This window comes from Hypanus sabinus, assembly GCF_030144855.1.
Source record: "Hypanus sabinus isolate sHypSab1 chromosome X2 unlocalized genomic scaffold, sHypSab1.hap1 SUPER_X2_unloc_31, whole genome shotgun sequence".
NCBI classification, from domain to species: Eukaryota; Metazoa; Chordata; class Chondrichthyes; order Myliobatiformes; family Dasyatidae; genus Hypanus; species Hypanus sabinus.
Window position 1 is genome coordinate 131,689 of NW_026779003.1, and position 20,990 is coordinate 152,678.

Below are 20,990 nucleotides of genomic sequence, written 5' to 3' on the forward strand. Positions count from 1 at the left end.
AGGACGGGTTGCTGATGGGAGCTGGAGATGTAGTCACAGTTTGTTCACAGAATTAAAGGAAAATCCCCGAAACTCAAATTTCAAAGTAATTTTTATTATCAGAGTCCAGATAAATCACTACGTTCCACCCGGAGAAGCATTTTCCTGCGGACATACTTAGAAAAAGTATAGAATAGTAACCATAACAGAAGCAGGCAGTGAAAGATCAGCCAGAGTGCTGAAGGTAACAAACTGTGCAAAAACAGAGAAACACCGATAAAATAACAACAGCATGAAATAACCGCAGCGGCTGTTGGTGGATCTCCGGAGCTCTCACCGCTCCCCTGTGCAATCCGACAGGCTGAAGGCCAAGGGAGAACAAGGCGCAAAGGTAAACTCGTGATTTAGGAAATAAGAAACAGGAGCAGGGGTTGCCTTTCGGCCCGTTGCGCCAGTTCGGCCTTTCACTCCGATAATGGCTGATCTTTGACCTCAGGGACACTTTCTTGCAATGTTCCCATCTTCGCTCCGCCCTTCAATATTCCTTGTGAATTTAGAAACCTTGTGGGGAAAAAAATCCAAAGATTCGCTGCACTCCTCATCTGCGACCTGTCAGGCGACATCGGATTCTGAGTCTGTGACCTTATTCAACACCCAGTGAAGAAAAACGCCATTCCTGCCCCACCCTGTCAATACCCTGTCAGACTGTGTCTGTCTCACTCAGACCACCTCTTATTTCTCCAATTTTGAGACAGGCCCAGTCAATGTAATCTCTCTGAGGACACTACCGCACCCCCCAAATCAATCTCTGAAACCTTCTCTTCATCCCACAGGCTGACTCCGGGAGGGAGACCAGACCTGTGCACAGTGTTCCATGTACGCTCTCACCAGGACCCCATATACCTTCAGAGGAGATCTTTATTCTTCTATTCAAACCTTCCTTCCCATTCAATGCTCTTCATTTAATATCAAACTCAAACAGTGAACAGACACAACACAGCCTCAGCCATGAATTTAAAGGGCAGGTGTTGCAACAGTTTGAGCTTCATACCGGGGGCTACGGAGCAAGTAGGGTGTCACAAAGGGAGGAATGTGAGAGTGTTGTATGTCTGAGCCCAGCTGTGTGTGTTTGTGTGTGACAGAAGGCCCACTGATCCTTGGGCTGTTCCCAGGATGCTCTGGAAAATAGACAGCGAATGCTGCTGGAAGATCATCAACTCGGGGAAAGACGCCCGAAACTTGTTGGCCTGCCATCACATCGAGATGTCTGGAGAGCAGCGGTTCCCAACCTGAGATCCACGGTTACTGGTATTGGTCCTTGGCATTAAAAAAAGTTTGCGAAGCCCAGTCGTACAGGAATGCTGCCTACTGACACATTCCAGACGTCAGGGACACCATTGGAACTACAGGGGTCCTCTACACTGGACAGGGAGAGGCCGGGTTGGCTGAGGAAGCCTCACAGTTATGGTAGTAGTGAACCACCCCAGGGGGCACATGGCTTCTCCTTTCATCTCAGGACTTCAACCGTCTTCCAGGGGAATGTCCTTCCGACCGCATGGATGAGGCCTATGGAGATTCAGCTGACGTTTTTGTCGCACTGGAATTTTACAAGATGGGGTTGCCAGCCATACGGCCAACCGTCCTCCGCTCGTAGCCGGGCTTAGACAGTCCATGGATGCGTTTTCGTATCTGTTGTCTGTTTAATGTGTTTTTGATCCCACACTCAACATAGAAAAGGCCAGAATTTCCACTGAACACATCCAGCAAAACCACGTTGATTCCCTGAGCAAACATGAGGAAGTCTGCAGATGCTGAAATTCAAGCAACACACACAAAATGCTAGTGGAACGCAGCAGGCCAGGCAGCATCTATAGGAAGAAGAACTGTCGACGTTTCGGGCCGAGACATTTCGTCAGGACTAACCGAAAGGAAAGATATTAAGAGATTTGAAAGTAGGAGGGGGAGGCGGAAATGCGAAATGATAGGAGAAGACCGGAGGGGGTGGGATGAAGCTAAGAGCTGGAAAGGTGATTGGCCACAGGGATACAGAGCTGGGGAAGGGAAAGGATCATGGGACGGGAGGCCTAGGCAGAACGAAAGGGGAAGGGAGCACTGGAAAGAGATGGAGAACAGGCAGTGATGGGGAGAGGGAGAGAGAAAAAAAAAGACGAACAACTAAATATGTCAGGGATGGGGTAAGAAGGGAAGGAGGGGCATTAACGGAAGTGAGAGAAGTCAATGTTCATGCCATCAGGTTGGAGGCTACCCAGGCGTTGTTTCTCTTGGCTTCATCTTGACAGTAGAGGAGTCCATGGATAGACATATCAGAATGGGACTGGGACGTTGAATTAAAATGTGTGGCCACTGGGAAATCCAGCTTTCTCTGGCGGACAGAGCGTAGGTGTTCAGCGAAACGGTCTCCCAGTCTGCGTCGGGTCTCACCAATATACAAAAGGCCACACCGGGAGAACCGGACGCACTATACCACACCAGCTGTCCTGACGAAGGGTCTCGGCCCGAAACGTCGACAGTGCTTCTCACTACAGATGCTGCCTGGCCTGCTGTGTTCCACCAGCATTGTGTGTGTGTTGTGTGATTCCCCGAGTCTGTAGCGCGCGTAGTGGACAATCCCGGTACTGCAGGGGATCAGCAGCTCTCCGAAAGTGAAAGCATTCTGAATCAGGAAGTGCTGGAGTTAACATGGCTTCGAAAGGACCGGCCGAGAGTTGGACCGAGGAGGTAATTTGTCCCATCTGCCTGGATTTCTTCACCGATCCGGTTATACTGGAGTGTGGACACAACTTCTGTCGCTCTTGTATCACACAGTGTTGGGAAAGGGAGCAGAAAAACTCCTGCCCGGAATGTCGAGAGGAGTTTACTGACCGCACCCTCAGGGTGAATCGGGCCTTAGCAAATCTGGCTGAAAAAGCTCGAAATCTAAACCTGAATCCGAAAGGGAAGGAAAGTAAACGTCACTGCGAGGAACATGAGGAAGAGCTGAAGCTGTTTTGTGAAACGGACAAGACACTGATCTGTGTGATCTGTGCAGCTGCGCAGGAACACAGAGAGCATCGATTTGTGCTGATTAAAGAGGCTGTTAAAAACTATAAGGTAAAAACTAACGTTAATTTAACACTTAACACATTTCCTTTGTCCTTTGCAACACCTGACTCCTAACCACCCCCTTGTCGCCATTCAGGGCCGCAAACAGCCTAGTTCCTCCCGTTTCTTCCACGGTCGATTGTCCTCTCGTATTAGATTCCTTCTTCTCCAGCCCTTTACCTCTTCCACCTGTCCCCTCTCAGCTTCTCACTTCATCACCCTCCCCCACGTTCCCCCTCACGTTGTCTCACCCGTCACCTGTCAGCTGGTTCTCATCCCCAACCTTTTTATTCTGGCTTCTCTCCCATTCCTTCCCAGTCCCAAAGAAGGGTCTCATCCCGGAACACCGACTGTTTATTTCCCCTGAATAGATGCTGCCTGACTCACTGAGTTCCTCCGTCATTTTGTGTGATAATCGGGTTTGATCACCTGTTTCTTTTGATGCATCTTTGTTTCTATTTCCTTCACTCTCTGACTTCCAGGATCAGCTAAAATCTTCCTTAGACTCTCTCACAAAAAAGAAATCAGACTTCCAGGAAAAGGAGCAGCAACAGAAAGAGAAGATTTCCGGAGTTCGGGTGAGGCTTCCTGAGCGGAATTTCTGATATTACTGTCGAGTTTTGCTCCATTTAATGCAGAATAGCCGAGTATCGCAGCTCCAGTGACCTGGGTTCGATCCTAACCTCTGCTGCTGTCTGTGTGGAGTTTGCATGCTCTCCCTGTGACCACGAGAGACTCCGACACATCCCAGGGACATGCTGGATGAATGGCTAATTACCGTTAACCCTGAAAAGGTGGGGAAGGTGTGTGTGAATCAGATGGGAGTTTATGGTTCAATATGTGAGAGTAGGTTTCAGGAAAACGTGAGGGAATGGTGTTGACGGGAATGCTCTCAGAAGTAGCATGGACTCCAATAGACCGAACTGAACGACAAAAGGAAACAGAGCACAGCAATGCAGTATATTAATCTTCACCTTTCCTTCGACAGGAACAGTCACACAGTGTTCAGTCCCACATCACATCCCAGTTTGCTGAACTGCGCCAGATTATCACTGAGAAAGAGCAGAGCTTACTCAGGGATCTCAGGGAAGAAGAGAAGAGGATTCTCAACCCAAAGGAGAAAAATCTTCTAGCACTTCAAGAGAATATAAGGAGTATTCAGGAGGAAATCACTAAGTTAAAGGAACAGATGGATCAGAAAGATGGTGTGATATTTCTGAAGGTGAGGGATTATATTTCAATTTGTTTCTGTCAAAGGGCACGAAATGAACAGTGGTATATTTGAAATAAACACAGCACCAAGGCCAATTCTAACAAATCAATTGCCGCTGCTGGCGACCTCACACAAGTTGTTATACTTGCATGACGCGCCCTGCCATCACTCCAATAATGACATTTCAAAATGTCGAAGATACGCTTTCAGTCCTTCATTAGTAAAATACAATCTTGAAGCGATGAAACTTCAGGGTAATTCATTGTAAAGTAAGATGCAACACAGCGGTCAAGAACAGAATGACATCCGCCCGTCCCCAGCTCAAAACTGCCCAGAACAATGTACAGATACGTAACCTTTTCCCTTCGCTTTTACCACGTCCCCAATGGTGACGAGTTACCATAATAAACACGTAACACAGAATACAATGCAGACAGAAAACAGACGTGTTGCTCCTACACACAGCATTTACAAATGGCAGTAAACTGTTTCTCACCAGACAATTGTTGCATCTATTCAGGGTTGTTGTTGTCCCATAATAATAAGATTATTAAGGGATTGGACACGCTGGAGGCAGGAAGCATGTTCCCGCTGATGGGTGAGTCCAGAACTATAGGCCACAGTTTAAGAATAAGGGGTAGCCCATTTAGAACAGTGATGCGGAAAAACTTTTTCACCCAGAGAGTGGTGGATATGTGGAATGCTCTGCCCCAGAAGGCAGTGGAGGCCAAGTTTCTGGATGCATTCAAGAGAGAGTTAGATAGAGCTCTTATAGATAGCGGGGTCAAGGGATTTGGGGAGAGGGCAGGAACGGGGTACTGATTGTGTATGATCAGCCATGATCACAGTGAATGGCTGTGCTGGCTAGAAGGGCCGAATGGCCTACTGCTGCACCTATTGTCTGTTGTCTATTGTCCTAAAACTGGGCTTCCACAACTTCTGTACACCCCAGGACAAAATGCAAATCTCTCTGAAATTATTTACTCCGATCATAACACAGAGCTGCTGACTGTTTCCTTATTTACCGCATTAAATATCCTCTGAAACTCCCATTAACACCCGGTTCCAGTCACAGGCTGTGAGTGTGTCTGTTGCAGTTGGTGTGAGGGTCTCTCTGTCAATCAGTGAGAACAAAGAATTTGACCCACAACTCAGACTTATCCTCCATATCCGGTTTCCATCAGATTATGGAAACTTTCAATGTCTCTTTATTTTTTGGATATATTTTGCATGGGATTATATCCCATTCTCTATCATAAACAGGCCATTAGGTCCATCTTCTATCAGTATCCCTGCTTCACAATCCTCCTGCCACCTACTCACCGCAGCCAGCAACAGTGCCCTGAACTCCCTGGTCCCTCACGTGTTTATCCAGCCTCCCCATTACAGTCACTCTGCTGTTCCATTTCATCCACTCCTGTGGCAGCAAGTTTCACATCCTCCTCACTAAATTTCTTGTGGAATTTGTTAAAATCCATCTGGAATTACATCTCCCCACGAGTCTCCCCATAAATAGAGATACTTCCTCCACCCGCACATAATCACATAGATCACTGATCTTAAATTCCTCCATCCTATCACACTGACGTCATATCCAGATGAAAATGCACAGCCTGTCCTGTCTTCCCTGTAAGTTTCTTCCTCTCAGTAATGGTTTCACATTCAGAAACTTTCCCTGTAATTTACCCCATGGTTCTGTATTGTCCGTGTGTGTGAGTGACTGTGGGAGTTGGAATTTTCAACTCCTTGTAATGATTTGGATGAAGTTCAGGATGTGGACAGTAAGTGCAAGTCTAATCAGATTTGTGTTTTATTTATTTCAGGAAGAAGCTCGTCGGAACAGAAGGTAGGACAGGCTCTTTACTGAAACCCTGAATGGATTTGAAAATAGTTCAGAATAGCAATTTATAACCAGCAGTTTAATATTTACAGGATTAATGACGATGTCCAGGAATTGTCAGTGACAGATGAGACCCTACCGGTTGAAAAATACGATCACCTCTATTTGTTGAACACAGTGCTGAGAGAAATGCTTGATGCTATTAATCGAGGTAAAACTTACAAAGATTCATTTCTCCTTGTTTATGAAGATCAATTTAGTTCCAATTTGAGGCAAAGATTGTCTGCAATACTGGGGTGCAGGGGAACTGAAGTTTATTCCACATCAACCCCACTGACTGAGAGGCATCACTGTCACATGGTCAGCTGGAGATGTCAGACCCCTGGACACACCAGCACAGGGTCACAATACAACCAATACACGGGACTGGCGGATGAACCACTGTGTTCCAATCCCAGGCGAATGCACTAACACACCAGTGCATAAGTTTGGATCCAACCAGAGGAACTGGTGTTGTGATGTTGTTGTGGCCATCGCGGAATCATGGTTGTAGTTGGGATCTGAATGTCCAAGGTTACACAATGTATTGGTGGTATAGGAAGGTCGGGTGAGGGGGTGGTGTGGCTCTGCTGGTAAATCAGTAGCAAGATGTGACATAGGATTGGAAGATGTTGAATCTTGTGGGTTGAGGTAAGGAACTGCAAAAGTAAAAATGACACTGACACCAGTCATATACAGGCCTCCCAACAGTCAGTGGGTTGAGGCCCACAGATTACAACTGGAAATAGGAAAGGCTGATGAAAAGGACAATGTTATGATAATCATGGGAGATTTCAACATGCAGGGCAATTGGGGAAATCAGGTTGGTAAAGGATTTCAAGAGAGTGAGTTTGTTGAATGCAATGTGATGGCTTTCTAGAGCAGTTTGCCATTGAGCCTACTCGGGGAACAGCTCTAATGGATTGGGTGTTATGTATTGAACCAGAGGGGAGCAGTTAAAAGAAACCTTAGGAGGCAGAGCTCACAACATGACCGAGTTCAACTTGAAATCTGGTAAGGAGACAGTAAAGCCTGACATTGTAGTATTTCAGAGAAATGAAAGAAATTACAGTGGTCTGAGAAAGGAGTTGGTCAAAGCAAATTGGAAAGAGATGCTGGCAGGGATGAGTGCAGAGCAGAAATGGTGTCAGTTTCTGGGAAAATGAGGATAGATGTACTCCAAAAATAAATAAATACTCAAATGGCGAAATAGTACAACCATGGCTGACAAGAGAAGAAAAGTTAATGTAAAGGCAAAGGAGAGGGCATACAACTAAACAAAAATTATTCGGAAGGGAGAGGATTGGGAAGCTTTTAAATATCTACAGAGGGGAACTAAAAGGATGATTGGGTGGGAAAAAATAAACAAGAAATTGATTTGAATTGAACTGGCCTGGTTGAAGAAGCTGTCCCGGAGCCTGTTGCTCCCGGCTTTTATGCTGCGGTACCGTATCCCGGATGGTAGCAACTGGTACAGTTTGTGGTTGGGGTGACTCTGGTATCCAATGATCCTTCTGGCCCTTTTTACACACCTATCTTTGGAAAACAAGATAGCAAACAATATCAAATTATTTTTCAAGTATTGTGAAAAAATAAAACAGAGATGAGAGTGGATGTAGGACAGCTAGAAAATGAGGCTGGATGGATAATAACAGAGGATAAAGAGATGGCAGATAAGCCAAATATTTTGCACCAGTATTCACCGTGGAAGACACCAGCACTGTGCCCGGTGTTGAAGAGTGCGAGGGAAGAGAAGTGAGTGCAGTTACTGTTACAAGGGAGAAGCTGCTCAAAAAGCTGAAAGCCCTAAAGATACATAAGTCACCCAGACCAGATGAACTGCACCCGTGTTCTGAAAGAGGTCGCAGTAGAAATTATGGAGGCATTCCAAATGATCTTTCAAAATCATTGGACCCTGGCATGGTGCCAGAGGACTGGAAAATGGCAAATGTCACTTGACTCTTTAAGTAAGGAGGAAGGCAGCAGAAAGGAAATTATTGACCAGTTTGCCTCACATCTGTGGTTGGGAAGAAATTGGAGTCAGTTGTTAAGTATGAGGTTATGGAATACTTGGTGACACTGGACAAGATAGGACAAGTCAGCTTGGCTTCGTTAGGGAATATCCTGCCTGACAAACCTGTTGGGATTCTTTGAGGAGATTACAAGCAGGATCGATAAAGGGGATGCAGTGGATGTTGTATATTTGGAATCTCGGAAGGCCTTTGACAAAGTGCCACACATGAAGGTGGTAACCAGGTTAAGAGGCCATGGTATTACAGAACAGTTACAGGCATGGTTAGAACATTGGCTGATTGGTAGGAAACAGCGAATGGGAGTAAACAGAACCTTTCCTGGTTGGCTGCCAGTGAGTCCTGTTCCACAGGGACACAGGTGTTAGGACACCTTCATTTTATGCTGTATATCAAGAATTAGCTGATGGAATAGACAATAAGATATAGGAGCAGAAATAGGCCATTCGGCCCATTGAGTTTGCTCCAATATTCAGTCATGGGAAGACCCAATTCTTCCGGTCATCCCCACTCCCCTGCTTTCACCCCATACCATTTGATGCCCTGGCTAAATGAGAACCGGTACATCTCTGCCTTAAATATGCCTTGGCCTCCACAGCCACATGTCGCAACAAATTCCACAGATTCTCCACACACACTGACTAAAGTAATTTCTCTGCATCTGAGTTCTAAAAGGACGTCCTTCAATCCTGAAGTCATACCCTCTTGTCCTAGAGTAGATGGCTTTGTTTCCAGGCTTTGCAGATGATACGAAGATTGGCGGTGGGGCCGGTAGTGTTGAGGAAACAGTTAGTCCTGACAAGGACTTGGATGAGGAGAAAGGGAAAGAAATTGGCAAATTATATACAATATTGGAAAATACATGGTCCTGCACTTTGGTCGTAGAAATAATGTGCAGATTTTCAAATGGGGAGAAAAATCAAAAAAATCTGAGACGAAATTGGACTTAGCAGTCATTCTGCAGAACTTCCTAAATGGTAACTTGCAGGTAGAGTCAGTGGTGAGGAAGGCAAATCCAATGTTAGCATTGAATTCAATCGGTTTAAATAGCATTCATTTCAAGAGCAGGGATGTGATGCTGAGGATTTATAAGGCACTGGTGAAGACTCACCTTGAGTATTGTGAACAATTTTGGGCTCCTCGTCTAAGAAAAGATGTGCTGGCATTGCAGAAGGTTCATTTCATAAGGATGACTCCAGGAATGAAAGGGTTATCATACGAGGAACGTTTGATAGCTCTGTGTCTGTACTCGCTGGGATTTAGAAAGATGAGGGGGAATCTCATTGAAACCTTTCAAATGTTGAAAGTCCTAGAAACCTTTCGAATGTTGAAAGTCCTAGACAGAGTAGATGTGGAAAGGATGTTTCCCATGGTGGTGGAGTTTAGGACAAGAGGGCACAGCTTCAAGACAGAGGGGGAATCTATTTAAAACATGTGGAGAAATTTGTGCCAGCAGCTGTTGAATTTGTGAAATCTGTTGGGCGTATTTAAGGCAGAGCATGATAGGTTCTAGATTGGACACAGCATCAAAGGTTACGGGAAGAAGACCAGGGAGTGGGGCTGAGGAGGGAAAATAAGGATCAGCCATGATTGAATGGTGGAGCAGACTCGATAGGCAAATGGCCTAATTCTGCTCCTATGTCTCATGGTGATCTGACCACTACATTGAAGCATTGTGAGAATGAGCTCGGACACACCAACAAGCATTGACATGGGTCAAGATTTCATCTCGGGAGAAGCACACACAGCATAACCGGCCTGGCAAAGCTCCCTCACACACATACACAGGAAGGACAGGCAGATTGTAGTCAGAGCCTCAGCAATGTACGTTGTTATTTCCCTCAGTAACCTGGAAACCAGTCTCTTCAGAGACAGTCATTTATTCATTTAAACAACTCAATCACGTGTGACACATTGTCAACACACACCAGACATGTGATGACACACTGAAACATACAAATTCTTCAATGTGCACACTCTCCTTCAATGTGTATACACACACACACACACACACACACACACACACACACACACACACACACACACACACACACACACACACACACACACACACACACACACACACGATATACTATCAGAGTGTGACACACAGCCACAGAAACAGGCACAAATTCCCATTTAGGATTGAAATCTGCCGTCCTTACCCAGTCTGTTTGTTCTGTGTCACTGAGCTGCCCTCTGACGTGACGTCACATCAACACTTCACAGACAGACTCCAGGGTGAGATTCCTCAGGAGGATGATCTGGGAGGGTTTGATGGATGTTGAACTCACGGCCCACTTCATCAATCTGCAAGACTAAGATGTCTTCTTGAGCATGGCCCATTTGTGTGTGTTTGCCCCCCCCCCCATCCCTCTAACCATTTCCCATCTGTGTATTTATTTTAAAATATGTTATTTTTACCTGTTTCTACAGCGTCTGAGGGCAAATTCCGTTCACCAACCTCCCTCTCTCTGAGAATGTTACCCGATTTCCCATCTCACTTTCAATCTGAGGCCTTTGGTTCTGTACTCCCATTTCTTGGAAAAAGAACGTTATTTAAGCTCCTTAGAATTATTTACCTTGATAAGGGGTCATACCTGAACATCCTACACTACAGCTGAATAGCCCAAGCTTACTCACTCTTTGCTTTTAACTCAAGCCCCCAGTCCTGGTAACATCCTCCTGAAGCCCCCCGTCCAGCGTAATGACATCCTCCCCATATTCGGGAACCGGAAATGCAGACAATACTCCAAGTGTGGTCTATCATCGACATCAAAGGCCTTGCTTAAGTTCATGTGGACAGTGTGGAATAGGCTGATGAATACAGGACTGAAGGTGTTTTTTTGAGATTGGTACAAGAAGGGCGGTGTGGGAGCTAAATTCTGAAGGAAGACCGTTTAAAAAAAAACTTTGTGTACAAGGACGGCGGGACTGCGCAGGGCAGCGCGGAGAGTTTAAAAAGATGACCACCCTATACCGCGGGCAGCGGAGTGGGTGGCAGCAGAGTGTAGGGCTTTGGCTCAACGGGCTTAAGCGGTAACGGAAAGAGGCGAGAGCGAGGAACCGACTCTTTTTCTCCCCTTGGCAAATCGGCCTGGACGGACGGGGGAACAGCAGGGCACATTAGTTAACCGTTTAAAAAGTTTGTGTGCTTGGCGAAGTAAGTGGGTCAGTAGACCTATCTTTCTTTGTTTCATTCCTGTAGAATTAGGTAGCATGTCTGCAGGGTTAGTGCTTTGTTCAGGGTGTCAGGTGTGGGAATCCTGGGAGACCTCCAGCCTCCCTGATAGCCACATCTGCACCAGGTGAACCGAGATTCAGCTTCTCGGAGACCGTGTTAGGGATCTGGAGCAGCAGCTTGATGACCTACTGCGTATTAGAGAAAATGAAGTGGTGATAGACGGGAGCTACAGAGAGGTAGTCATCCCTAGGCTACAGGGGTCAGAAAACTGGGTGACTGTCAGGAGAGGGAAGGGAAATGGCAGGGTAGTGGAGAGCACCCTGTGTCTGCCCCCCTCAGCAACAAGTATATCGTTTTGGATGCTGTTGAGGTGGATGACCTGACAGGGGACGGCCACAATGACCGGGTCTCTGACACTGAGCCTGGCGCTGTTGTGCAGGAGGGAAGGAGGGAGAAGAGGAATGCGGTAGTCATAGGGGATTCCATAGTCAGGGGAACAGACAGGAGATTCTGTTTGCCTGGTAGAGATACCCGCATGGTGTGCTGCCTCCCAGGTGCCAGGGTACGGGATGTCTCGGATCGGGTCCAGAATATTCTGAAGGGAGAGGGCGAGCAGCCAGCTGTCTTGGTACATGTCGGTACCAATGACATAGAGAGGAAAAGGGAGGAGGTCCTGAAGAGAGATTTCTGGGAGTTAGGAATGAAGCTGAGAAGCAGGACCTCCAGGGTAGTAATCTCAGAATTGCTACCTGTGCCACGTGCTAGCGAGGGCAAGAATAGTAGGATCAGGCTGATGAATGTGTGGCTGAGAGACTGGTGCAGGGGGCAGGGCTTCAGATTCTTGGATCATTGGGATCTCTTCTGGGGGAAGTATTAACTGTTCAAAAAGGATGGGTTACACCTGAACCCGAAGGGGATCAATATCATAGCAGAAATGTTTAACAGAGTTGTTAGGGAGGGTTTAAACTAATTTGGCAGGGGGATGGGAAAAAGGTGACATAGGATCGGAAGGTGCAGAATCTTTATGGGTTGAGCTAAGAAATCGCAGGGGTAAAAGGACCCTGATGGCAGTTATCTACCAACCTCCTAACAGCTGCAGCGATGTGGATTACAAATTACAACAGGAAATAGAAAAGGCTTGCCAGAAGGGCAGTGTTATGATAATTGTGGGGGATTTTAACATGCGAGTGGATTGGGAAAATCAGATCGACACTGGATCTCAAGACAGAGAATTTGAAGAATGTCTGCGAGATGACTTTTCAGAACAGTTTGTTGTTGAGCCCACTAGGAGATCAGAGGAACTGGATTGGATATTGTGTAATGACCCAGAGGTAATTAGAGAGATTGAGGTGAAGGAACTGTTAGGAGGCAGTGATCGTAACATGATTGAGTGCACTGTGAAATTTGAGAAAGAGAAGCAGAAATCCGATGTGTCGGTATTGCAGTGGAGTAAAGGAAAATACAGTGGCATGAGAGAGGAACTGGCCAAATTTGACTGGAAAGGGACACTAGCGGAAGGACAGCAGAGCAGCAGTGGCTGGAGTTTATGCGAGAAGTGAGGAAGGTGCAAGACAGATATATTCCAAAAAAGAAGTAATTTTCGAATGGAAAAAGATGCAACCGTGGCTGACAAGAGAAGTGAAAGCCAAAGTAAAAGCAAAGGAGAGGGCATTCAAGGAAGCAAAAATTACTGGGAAGACAGAGTATTGGAAAGTTTTTAAAAGCTTACAAAAGGAAACTAAGAAGGCCATTAAGAGGGAAAAGATGAACTATGAAAGAAAGCTAGCAAATAATATCAAAGAAGATACCAAAAGCTTTTTCAAGTATATAAAGAGTAAAAAACCGGTGAGAGTGGATATAGGACTGATAGAAAATGATGCTGGAGAAAAAGTAATGGGAGATAAGGAGATGGCTGAGGAACTGAACGAGTATTTTCATCAGTCCTCACTGAGGAAGATATCAGCAGTATACCGGACACTCAAGGGTGTCAGGGAAGAGAAGTGTGCGCAGTCACAATTACGACAGAGAAAGTACTCAGGAAGCTGGATAGTCTCAGGGTAGATAAATCTCCAGGACCAGATGGAATTCACCCTTGTGTTTTGAAGGAAGTAGCTGTGGAGATCGCAGAGGCATTAGCAATGATCTTTCAAAAGTCAATAGATTCTGACATGGTTCCGGAGGAGTGGAAGATTGTAAATGCCACTCTGGTATTTAAGAAAGGGGCAAGGAAGCAAAAAGTAAATTATAGACCTGTGAGCTTGACATCGGTGGGAGTCAATTGTCAAGGATGAGGTTACGGAGTACCTGGAGGCATATGGCAAGATAGGCCAAACTCAGCATGGTTGCCTTAAAGGAAAATCCTGCCTGACAAACCCATGGAAATCTTTTGAGGAGATTACAATTAGGCTGGACAAGGGAGATGCAGTGGATGTTGTGTATTTGGATTTTCAGAAGGCCTTTGACAAGGTGCCACACATGAGGTTACTAAACAAGATAAGAGCCCATGGAATTACGGGAAAGTTACATATGTCGATAGAGCGTTGGCTGATTGGGAGGAAACAGAGAGTGGGAATAATGGATCCCATTCTGGTTGTCTGCCAGTTAAAAGTGGTGTTCCAGAGGGGTCCGTGTTGGGGCCACTTCTTTTTACGTTGTATATCAACGATTTGGATTATGGAAAAGATGGCTTTGTGGCTAAGTTTGCTGATGATACAAAGGTAGGTGGAAACTCCCCCACCTGAGGAAACAGAGAGTTTGCAGAGAGACTTGGATAGATTTGGAGAATGGTCAAAGAAGTGGCAAATGAAATACAATGTTGAAAAGTGTATGGTCATGCACGTTGGCAGAAGAAATAAACGGGCAGATTATTATTTAAGTGGAGAGAGAATTCAAAGTTCTGAGATGCAACGGGACTTGAGGGTGCTCGTGCAGGATACCCTTAAGGTTAACCTCCAGGTTGAGTCGGTGGTGAAGAAGGTGAATACAATGTTGACATTCATTTCTAGAGGAATAAAATATAAGAGCAGGGATGTGATGTTGAGGCTCTATAAGGCAGTGGTAAGACCTCACTTGGAATACTGTGTGCAGATTTGGGCTCCTTATTTAAGAAGGGATGTTCTGACATTGGAGAGGGTTCAGAGCAGATTCACCAGAATGATTCCGGGAATGAGAGGGTTAACATGTGAGGAACATTTGATCACTCTTGGACTGAACTCCATGCAGTTTAGAAGAATGAGGAGGAACCTCACGGAAACATGTCGAATTTTAAAAGGCATGGACAGAGTGGATGTGGCAAAGTTGTTTCCCATGGTGGGGGAGTCTAGTACGAGAGAGCATGACTTAAGGATTGAAGGGCGCCCACTCAGAACGGAGATGCAAAGAAATTTTTTTAGCCAGAGGGTGGTGAATCTGTGAATTTGTTGCGGCAGTGGAGTCCAGGTCATTGGGTGTATTTAAGGCAGAGATTGATCAGTATCTGTGTAGCCAGGGCATCAAAGGTCATGGTGAGTGGGTGGGGGAGTGGCACTAAATGAGAGAATGGATCAGCTTATGATAAAATGGCGGAGGAGATTCGAGGGCCGAATGGCCGGCTTCTGCTGCTTTGTCTTATGGTCTTATTTGAATGCACCAGTATACGGAATAGGGATCTTGTAGTACAGGTAGAGTTTGACAGGTACAAACATAGGCAGGTACGACTTTGATCGAAGGAATAAAGGCATAGACAATTCTGTAAACAGGGCGAAATACAAAAATCAGAGGTGCAAACGGACTTGGGTGTCCTTGTGCAGGATTCCCTGAAGGTTAACTTGCTGTTTGTGTCAGTGGTAAGATTGGCAAACTCAATGTTTGCTTTCATTTCGAGAGGATTAGAGTACAAGAGCAAGGATGTAATTCTGAGGTTTTATAAGGCGTTGGTCAGACCACACTGGGAGTATTGTGAGCAGTTTTGGGTCCCTTCTATCGGAAATCATGTGCTGGCATTGGAGGGGGTGCAGATGATTCACAAGAATAATTCCAGGAATGAAAGAGTTAACATATGAGGGGTGTTTGATGGTTCTGGGCCTGTACTCACCGGAGTTCAGAAGAATGGCTGATTTATTATCCCCGGGGCCGCACTGCCCGAGTCTCCCCCCGATCCCCGGGGCCGCGCTGCCCGAGTCTCCCCCTGATCCCCGAGGCCGCGCTGCCCGAGTCTCCACCCGATCCCCGGGGTCGCGCTGTCCGAGTCTCCCCCGATCCCCGGGGCCGCGCTGTCCGAGTCTCCCCCCGCTCCCCGGTGTCGCGCTGTCCGAGTCTCCCCTGATCCCCGGGGCCGCGCGGTCCGAGTCTCCCCCCGATCCCCGGGGTCGCGCTGTCCGAGTCTCCGCACGATACCCGGGGCCGCGCTGTCCGAGTCTCCCCCCGATCCCCGGGGCCGCGCTGCCCGAGTCTCCACCCCGGGGCCGCGCTGTCCGAGTCTCCCCCCGATCCCCGGGGCCGCGCTGCCCGAGTCTCCCCCTGATCCCCGTGGCCGCGCTGTCCAAGTCTCCCCCCGATCCCCGGGACCGCGCTGTCCGACTCTCCCCCCGATCCCCGGGGACCGCGCTGCCCGAGTCTCCACCGGATCCCCGGGGCCCCGCAGTCCGAGTCTCCCCCCGATCCCCGGGGCCGCGCTGCCCGAGTCTCCCCCTGATCCCCGAGGCCGCGCTGCCCGAGTCTCCCCCCGATCCCCGGGGTCGCGCTGTCCGAGTCTCCCCCCGCTCCCCGGTGTCGCGCTGTCCGAGTCTCCCCTGATCCCCGGGGCCGCGCGGTCAGAATCTCCCCCCCGATCCCCGGTGCCGCGTTGCCCGAGTCTCCCCCCGATCCCCGGGGCCGCGCTGTCCGAGTCTCCCCCCGCTCCCCGGTGTCGCGCTGTCCGAGTCTCCCCTGATCCCCGGGGCCGCGCGGTCAGAATCTCCCCCCCGATCCCCGGTGCCGCGTTGCTCGAGTCTCCGCACGATACCCGGGGCCGCGCTGCCCGAGTCTCCACCCCGATCCCCGGGGCCGCGCTGCCCGAGTCTCCCCCCGATCTCTGAGGCCGCGCTGTCCGAGTCTCCCCCCGATCCCCGCGGTCGCGCTGTCCGAGTCTCCCCCCGAACCCTGGGGTCGCGCTGTCCGAGTCTCCCCCCGATCCCCGGTGCCGCGCTGTCCGAGTCTACCCCCGATCCCCGGGGCCGCGCTGACCGAGTCTCCCCCCGATCCCCGGGGCCGCGCTGTCCGAGACTCCCCCGACCCCCCGGGGCCGCGCTGTCCGTGTCTCCCCCCGATCCCCGGGGCCCCGATGTCCGAGTCTCCCCCCGATCCCCGGGGCCGCGCTGCCCGAGTCTCCCCCTGATCCCCGTTGTCGCGCTGTCTGAGTCTCCCCCCGATCCCCGGGACCGCGCTGTCCGACTCTCCCCCCGATCCCCGGGGACCGCGCTGCCCGAGTCTCCCCCCGCTCCCCGGTGTCGCGCTGTCCGAGTCTCCCCTGATCCCCGGGGCCCCGCTGCCCGAGTCTCCCCCCGATCCCCGGGACCGCGCTGTCCGAGTCTCCCCCCGATCCCCGGGACCGCGCTGTCCGAGTCTCCCCCCCCGATCACCGGGGCCGCGCTGTCCGAGTCTCCACCCGATCCCCGGGGCCGCGCGGTCCGAGTCTCCCCCCGATCCCCGGGGTCGCGCTGTCCGAGTCTCCCCCCGATCCCCGGGGCCGCGCTGTCCGAGTCCGCCCCCACCCCCGATCCCCGGGGACGCGCTGTCCGAGTCTCCCCCCGATCCCCGGGGCCCCTCTGTCCGAGTCTCCCCCGATCCCCGGGGCAGCGCTGTCCGAGTCTCCCCCCGAACCCTGGGGTCGCGCTGTCCGAGTCTCCCCCCGATCCCCGGGGCCGCGCTGTCCGAGTCTACCACCGATCCCCGGGGCCGCGCTGACCGAGTCTCCCCCCGATCCCCGGGGCCGCGCTGTCCGCGTCTCCCCCCCCCCCGATCCCCGGGGCCCCGCTGTCCGAGACTCCCCCGATCCCCGGGGCCCCGCTGTCCGAGTCTCCCCCCGATCCCCGCGACCCCTCTGTCCGAGTCTCCCCCCGATCCCCGGGACCCCGCTGTCCGAGTCTCCCCCCGATCCCCGTGGCCGCGCTTTCCGAGTCTCCCCCCGATCCCCGGGGCCGCGCTGTCCGAGTCTCACCCGATCCCCGGGGCAGCGCTGTCCGAGTCTCCCCCCGATCCCCGGGGCCGCGCTGTCCGAGTCTCCCCCCGATCCCCGGGGCCGCGCTGCCCGAGTCTCCCCCTGATCCCCGTGGCCGCGCTGTCCAAGTCTCCCCCCGATCCCCGGGACCGCGCTATCCGACTCTCCCCCCGATCCCCGGGGACCGCGCTGCCCGAGTCTCCACCGGATCCCCGGGGCCCCGCAGTCCGAGTCTCCCCCCGATCCCCGGGGCCGCGCTGCCCGAGTCTCCCCCTGATCCCCGAGGCCGCGCTGCCCGAGTCTCCCCCCGATCCCCGGGGTCGCGCTGTCCGAGTCTCCCCCGATCCCCGGGGCCGCGCTGTCCGAGTCTCCCCCCGCTCCCCGGTGTCGCGCTGTCTGAGTCTCCCCTGATCCCCGGGGCCGCGCGGTCCGAGTCTCCCCCCGATCCCCGGGGTCGCGCTGTCCGAGTCTCCCCCCGATCCCCGGGGCCGCGCTGTCCGAGTCCGCCCCCACCCCCGATCCCCGGGGACGCGCTGTCCGAGTCTCCCCCGATCCCCGGGGCCGCGCTGTCCGAGTCTCCCCCCGCTCCCCGGTGTCGCGCTGTCCGAGTCTCCCCTGATCCCCGGGGCCGCGCGGTCCGAGTCTCCCCCCGATCCCCGGGGTCGCGCTGTCCGAGTCTCCCCCCGATCCCCGGGGCCGCGCTGTCCGAGTCCGCCCCCACCCCCGATCCCCGGGGACGCGCTGTCCGAGTCTCCCCCCGCTCCCCGGTGTCGCGCTGTCCGAGTCTCCCCTGATCCCCGGGGCCCCGCTGCCCGAGTCTCCCCCCGATCCCCGGGACCGCACTGTCCGAGTCTCCCCCCGATCCCCGGGACCGCGCTGTCCGAGTCTCCCCCGATCCCCGGGACCGCGCTGTCCGAGTCTCCCCCGATCCCCGGGACCGCGCTGTCCGAGTCTCCCCCGATCCCCGGGACCGCGCTGTCCGAGTCTCCCCCGATCCCCGGGACCGCGCTGTCCGAGTCTCCCCCGATCCCCGGGGTCGCGCTGTCCCAGTCTCCCCCCGATCCCCGGGGCCGCGCTGTCCGAGTCTCCCCCCGATCCCCGGGGAATCTCTAATTCTTTGCTTCTCCCCCCGATCCCCGGGGTCTCTCTAATTCTCTGCTTCTCCCCCCCCCCCCAGTCTCTGTCACCCTGGATGTGGAAACGGCGAATCCTCGGCTCGAGGTGTCTGAGGATCGGAAGAGTGTGAGACGGACCCGGAACCGGAGGGATCTCCCTGACACCGGGAAGAGATTCACAGACTGGCCTTGTGTGCTGGGATCGGAGGGATTCACATCGGGGAGACATTACTGGGAGGTGGAGGTGACGGGGATTCGGCGCTGGTGTCTGGGAGTCGCCGCAGAGTCTGTGGAGAGGAAGGGACCGGTCAGACTGAGACCGGAGACCGGATTCTGGGTTATCGGGCGGGATTATGACGTGTTATATCGGGATTGTGACGTGTTCGGTGGTCCCCCCTCCCCCGAGTCCCGTCTCGCTGCCGGTCCCATCCCCGGGAGGGTGGGAGTTTATCTCAGTTACGAGTACGGGACAGTTTCATTTTACAACGCGGAGACCAAGTCCCATCTCCACACATTCACTGGGAATAAATTCACGGGGAAACTTTATCCTTTCTTCCGGACCTGGGGTGTAAATCAGTGGCTGAGAATCTGCTCCGGTTCCGCTCCAGGTCTGTAAACGGGTCGGGTCCCGGGACCGGCGCCAGGAGTAAAGTCCCTGTAAATATAAATGTGCGGAGAGTGCAGCTAAATACGTGGCTAAGGGGATGGTGCAGGAGGACAATTGGGCTTTGTTCCCGGGAAGGTGGGGCCTGTTCAGACGGGACGGTTTGCCCCTAAACTGGGCGGGGGGGGGGGGGGGGGTAATAACATTCTTGCGGGTAGATTTGCCAGTGCTGCTCCGGGGAATTTAATCTAGATTTGCAGAGGGAGGGGAACCAGAGTGTTAGAGCAGATAGTGAGGTGCAGGAGGATAAGGAACATGAGAGGACTGCATGTATAAACGGAAATGAAAAAAAAGCGGATGATATACATATTCTCAGGTACATCTATTTCAATGCACGGAGTATTGTCGGTAAAACAGATGAGTTTAGGGCTTGGGTTGACACGTGGGATAACGTCATTACTGCTATTAGTGAGGGGCAGAACTGGCAGCTTAATGTTCTGGTAAAATTGGAGAACGGCCAATTTTGTGGAAATGAAAAAGGATCCAGGAAGAGTGGATTGGGATAAGTTTTTTTTCTGGCAAGGATGTGTTCAGTAAGTTCACAGGCATAAGAAATTAAATAGAGATTGGGTTGGAAATGTTATAGCAACTTCATTTAATTCAAAATCGAGAGGAGTTGCAATTTCGGTTAATAAATCTTTACCAATTAAAATACAAAATGTAATAATTGATTCTGTGGGGAGATATGTGATTTTACATTGTGAATTTTTTTCAGAATTATGGACTTTTATGAATATTGATGCACCAAATGAAAATGATGCAAAATTCATACAAGAAGATTTTTTGAACTTGGCTGACGCAAATGATAAAATATTAATAGGCGGAGATTTTAATTTTTGTTAAGATCCAGTTTTGGAAAGGTCAACTACAGATGTTACAAAATTAAAAGTAATAAAACTAACTTTATCATTAATGAAAGATTTAAACCTGATTGATATATGGAGAAAAATTAATCCAAGAGAAAGAGATTATTCATTTTATTCAAATAGACATAAAACTTAGATGGAGATTTAATACAATTTTATTAAAACGTCAAGATTTTTGTGATTTTATGAAAAAACAGATTCAATTTTTTTTGGATACAAATTTACATTCAGTTGAGGATAAAATTGTATTATAGGAAGCGATGAAAGCATATTTAAGGGGTCAGATTATAAGTTATACATCTAAAATTAAGAAGGAAAATTGGGAAAAGATATCATAAAGTTAGAAAAAGAATCTCAAAGATATATGACAGAAGAAAAACAAAGACAACTTGTTAATAAAAAACTACAATATAATACCCTCCAGACGTATCGTACAAAAATGTAATTATGAGAACTAAACAGAAATATTACGAATTAGGTGAAAGATCACATAAAATTCTTGCTTTGCAGTTGAAAACAGAACAGGCTTTTAAAACAATAAATGCAATTAGAACAAGTGTAAATAAGGTTGCTGATAAACCTTTAGAAATTAATGAAACTTTAATTTTTTTTATACTGAACTATATCAATCAGAATCACAAAATAAGATTACTGAGATAGATAAATTTTTATCACAAATAACCCTTCCAAAATTTAATTTGGAAGAACAGAAAGGATTAGATATGCCCCTTACATTAAAAGAGGTTGAAGAAGCTTTAGGATCACTTCAGAGTAACAAATCCC

General features: G+C 50.0%; 1 protein-coding gene across 2 annotated transcripts; it reads left to right on the forward strand.

The window, feature by feature from the left end:
• Window positions 1–1,899: 1,899 nt before the first annotated feature.
• On the forward strand, window positions 1,900–19,424 carry LOC132385876 (nuclear factor 7, brain-like). 2 transcript variants are annotated; one of them, XM_059958118.1, is made up of 7 exons: window positions 1,900–2,718; window positions 2,806–3,090; window positions 3,564–3,659; window positions 4,070–4,303; window positions 6,118–6,140; window positions 6,227–6,345; window positions 18,740–19,424. In XM_059958118.1, the coding sequence occupies exons 1-7, from the start codon at window positions 2,680–2,682 to the stop codon at window positions 19,291–19,293; spliced, it is 1,350 nt and encodes a 449-aa protein (XP_059814101.1). In that variant the 5' UTR covers window positions 1,900–2,679; the 3' UTR covers window positions 19,294–19,424. The 2 variants fall into 2 exon arrangements, with proteins under 2 accessions (XP_059814101.1, XP_059814100.1); XM_059958117.1 differs by having other exon boundaries at window positions 1,902–3,090.
• The last annotated feature ends 1,566 nt before the right edge of the window (window positions 19,425–20,990 follow it).

Excerpts from the sequence above, each read along its gene's own strand:
- LOC132385876 (XM_059958117.1), top strand. The coding sequence starts at position 2,680 with ATGGCTTCGAAAGGACCGGCCGAGAGTTGGACCGAGGAGGTAATTTGT. Across the intron at positions 6,141-6,226 it reads GAAGCTCGTCGGAACAGAAG|GATTAATGACGATGTCCAGG; the intron begins GTAGGACAGGCT and ends TAATATTTACAG. Across the intron at positions 6,346-18,739 it reads GCTTGATGCTATTAATCGAG|TCTCTGTCACCCTGGATGTG; the intron begins GTAAAACTTACA and ends CCCCCCCCCCAG.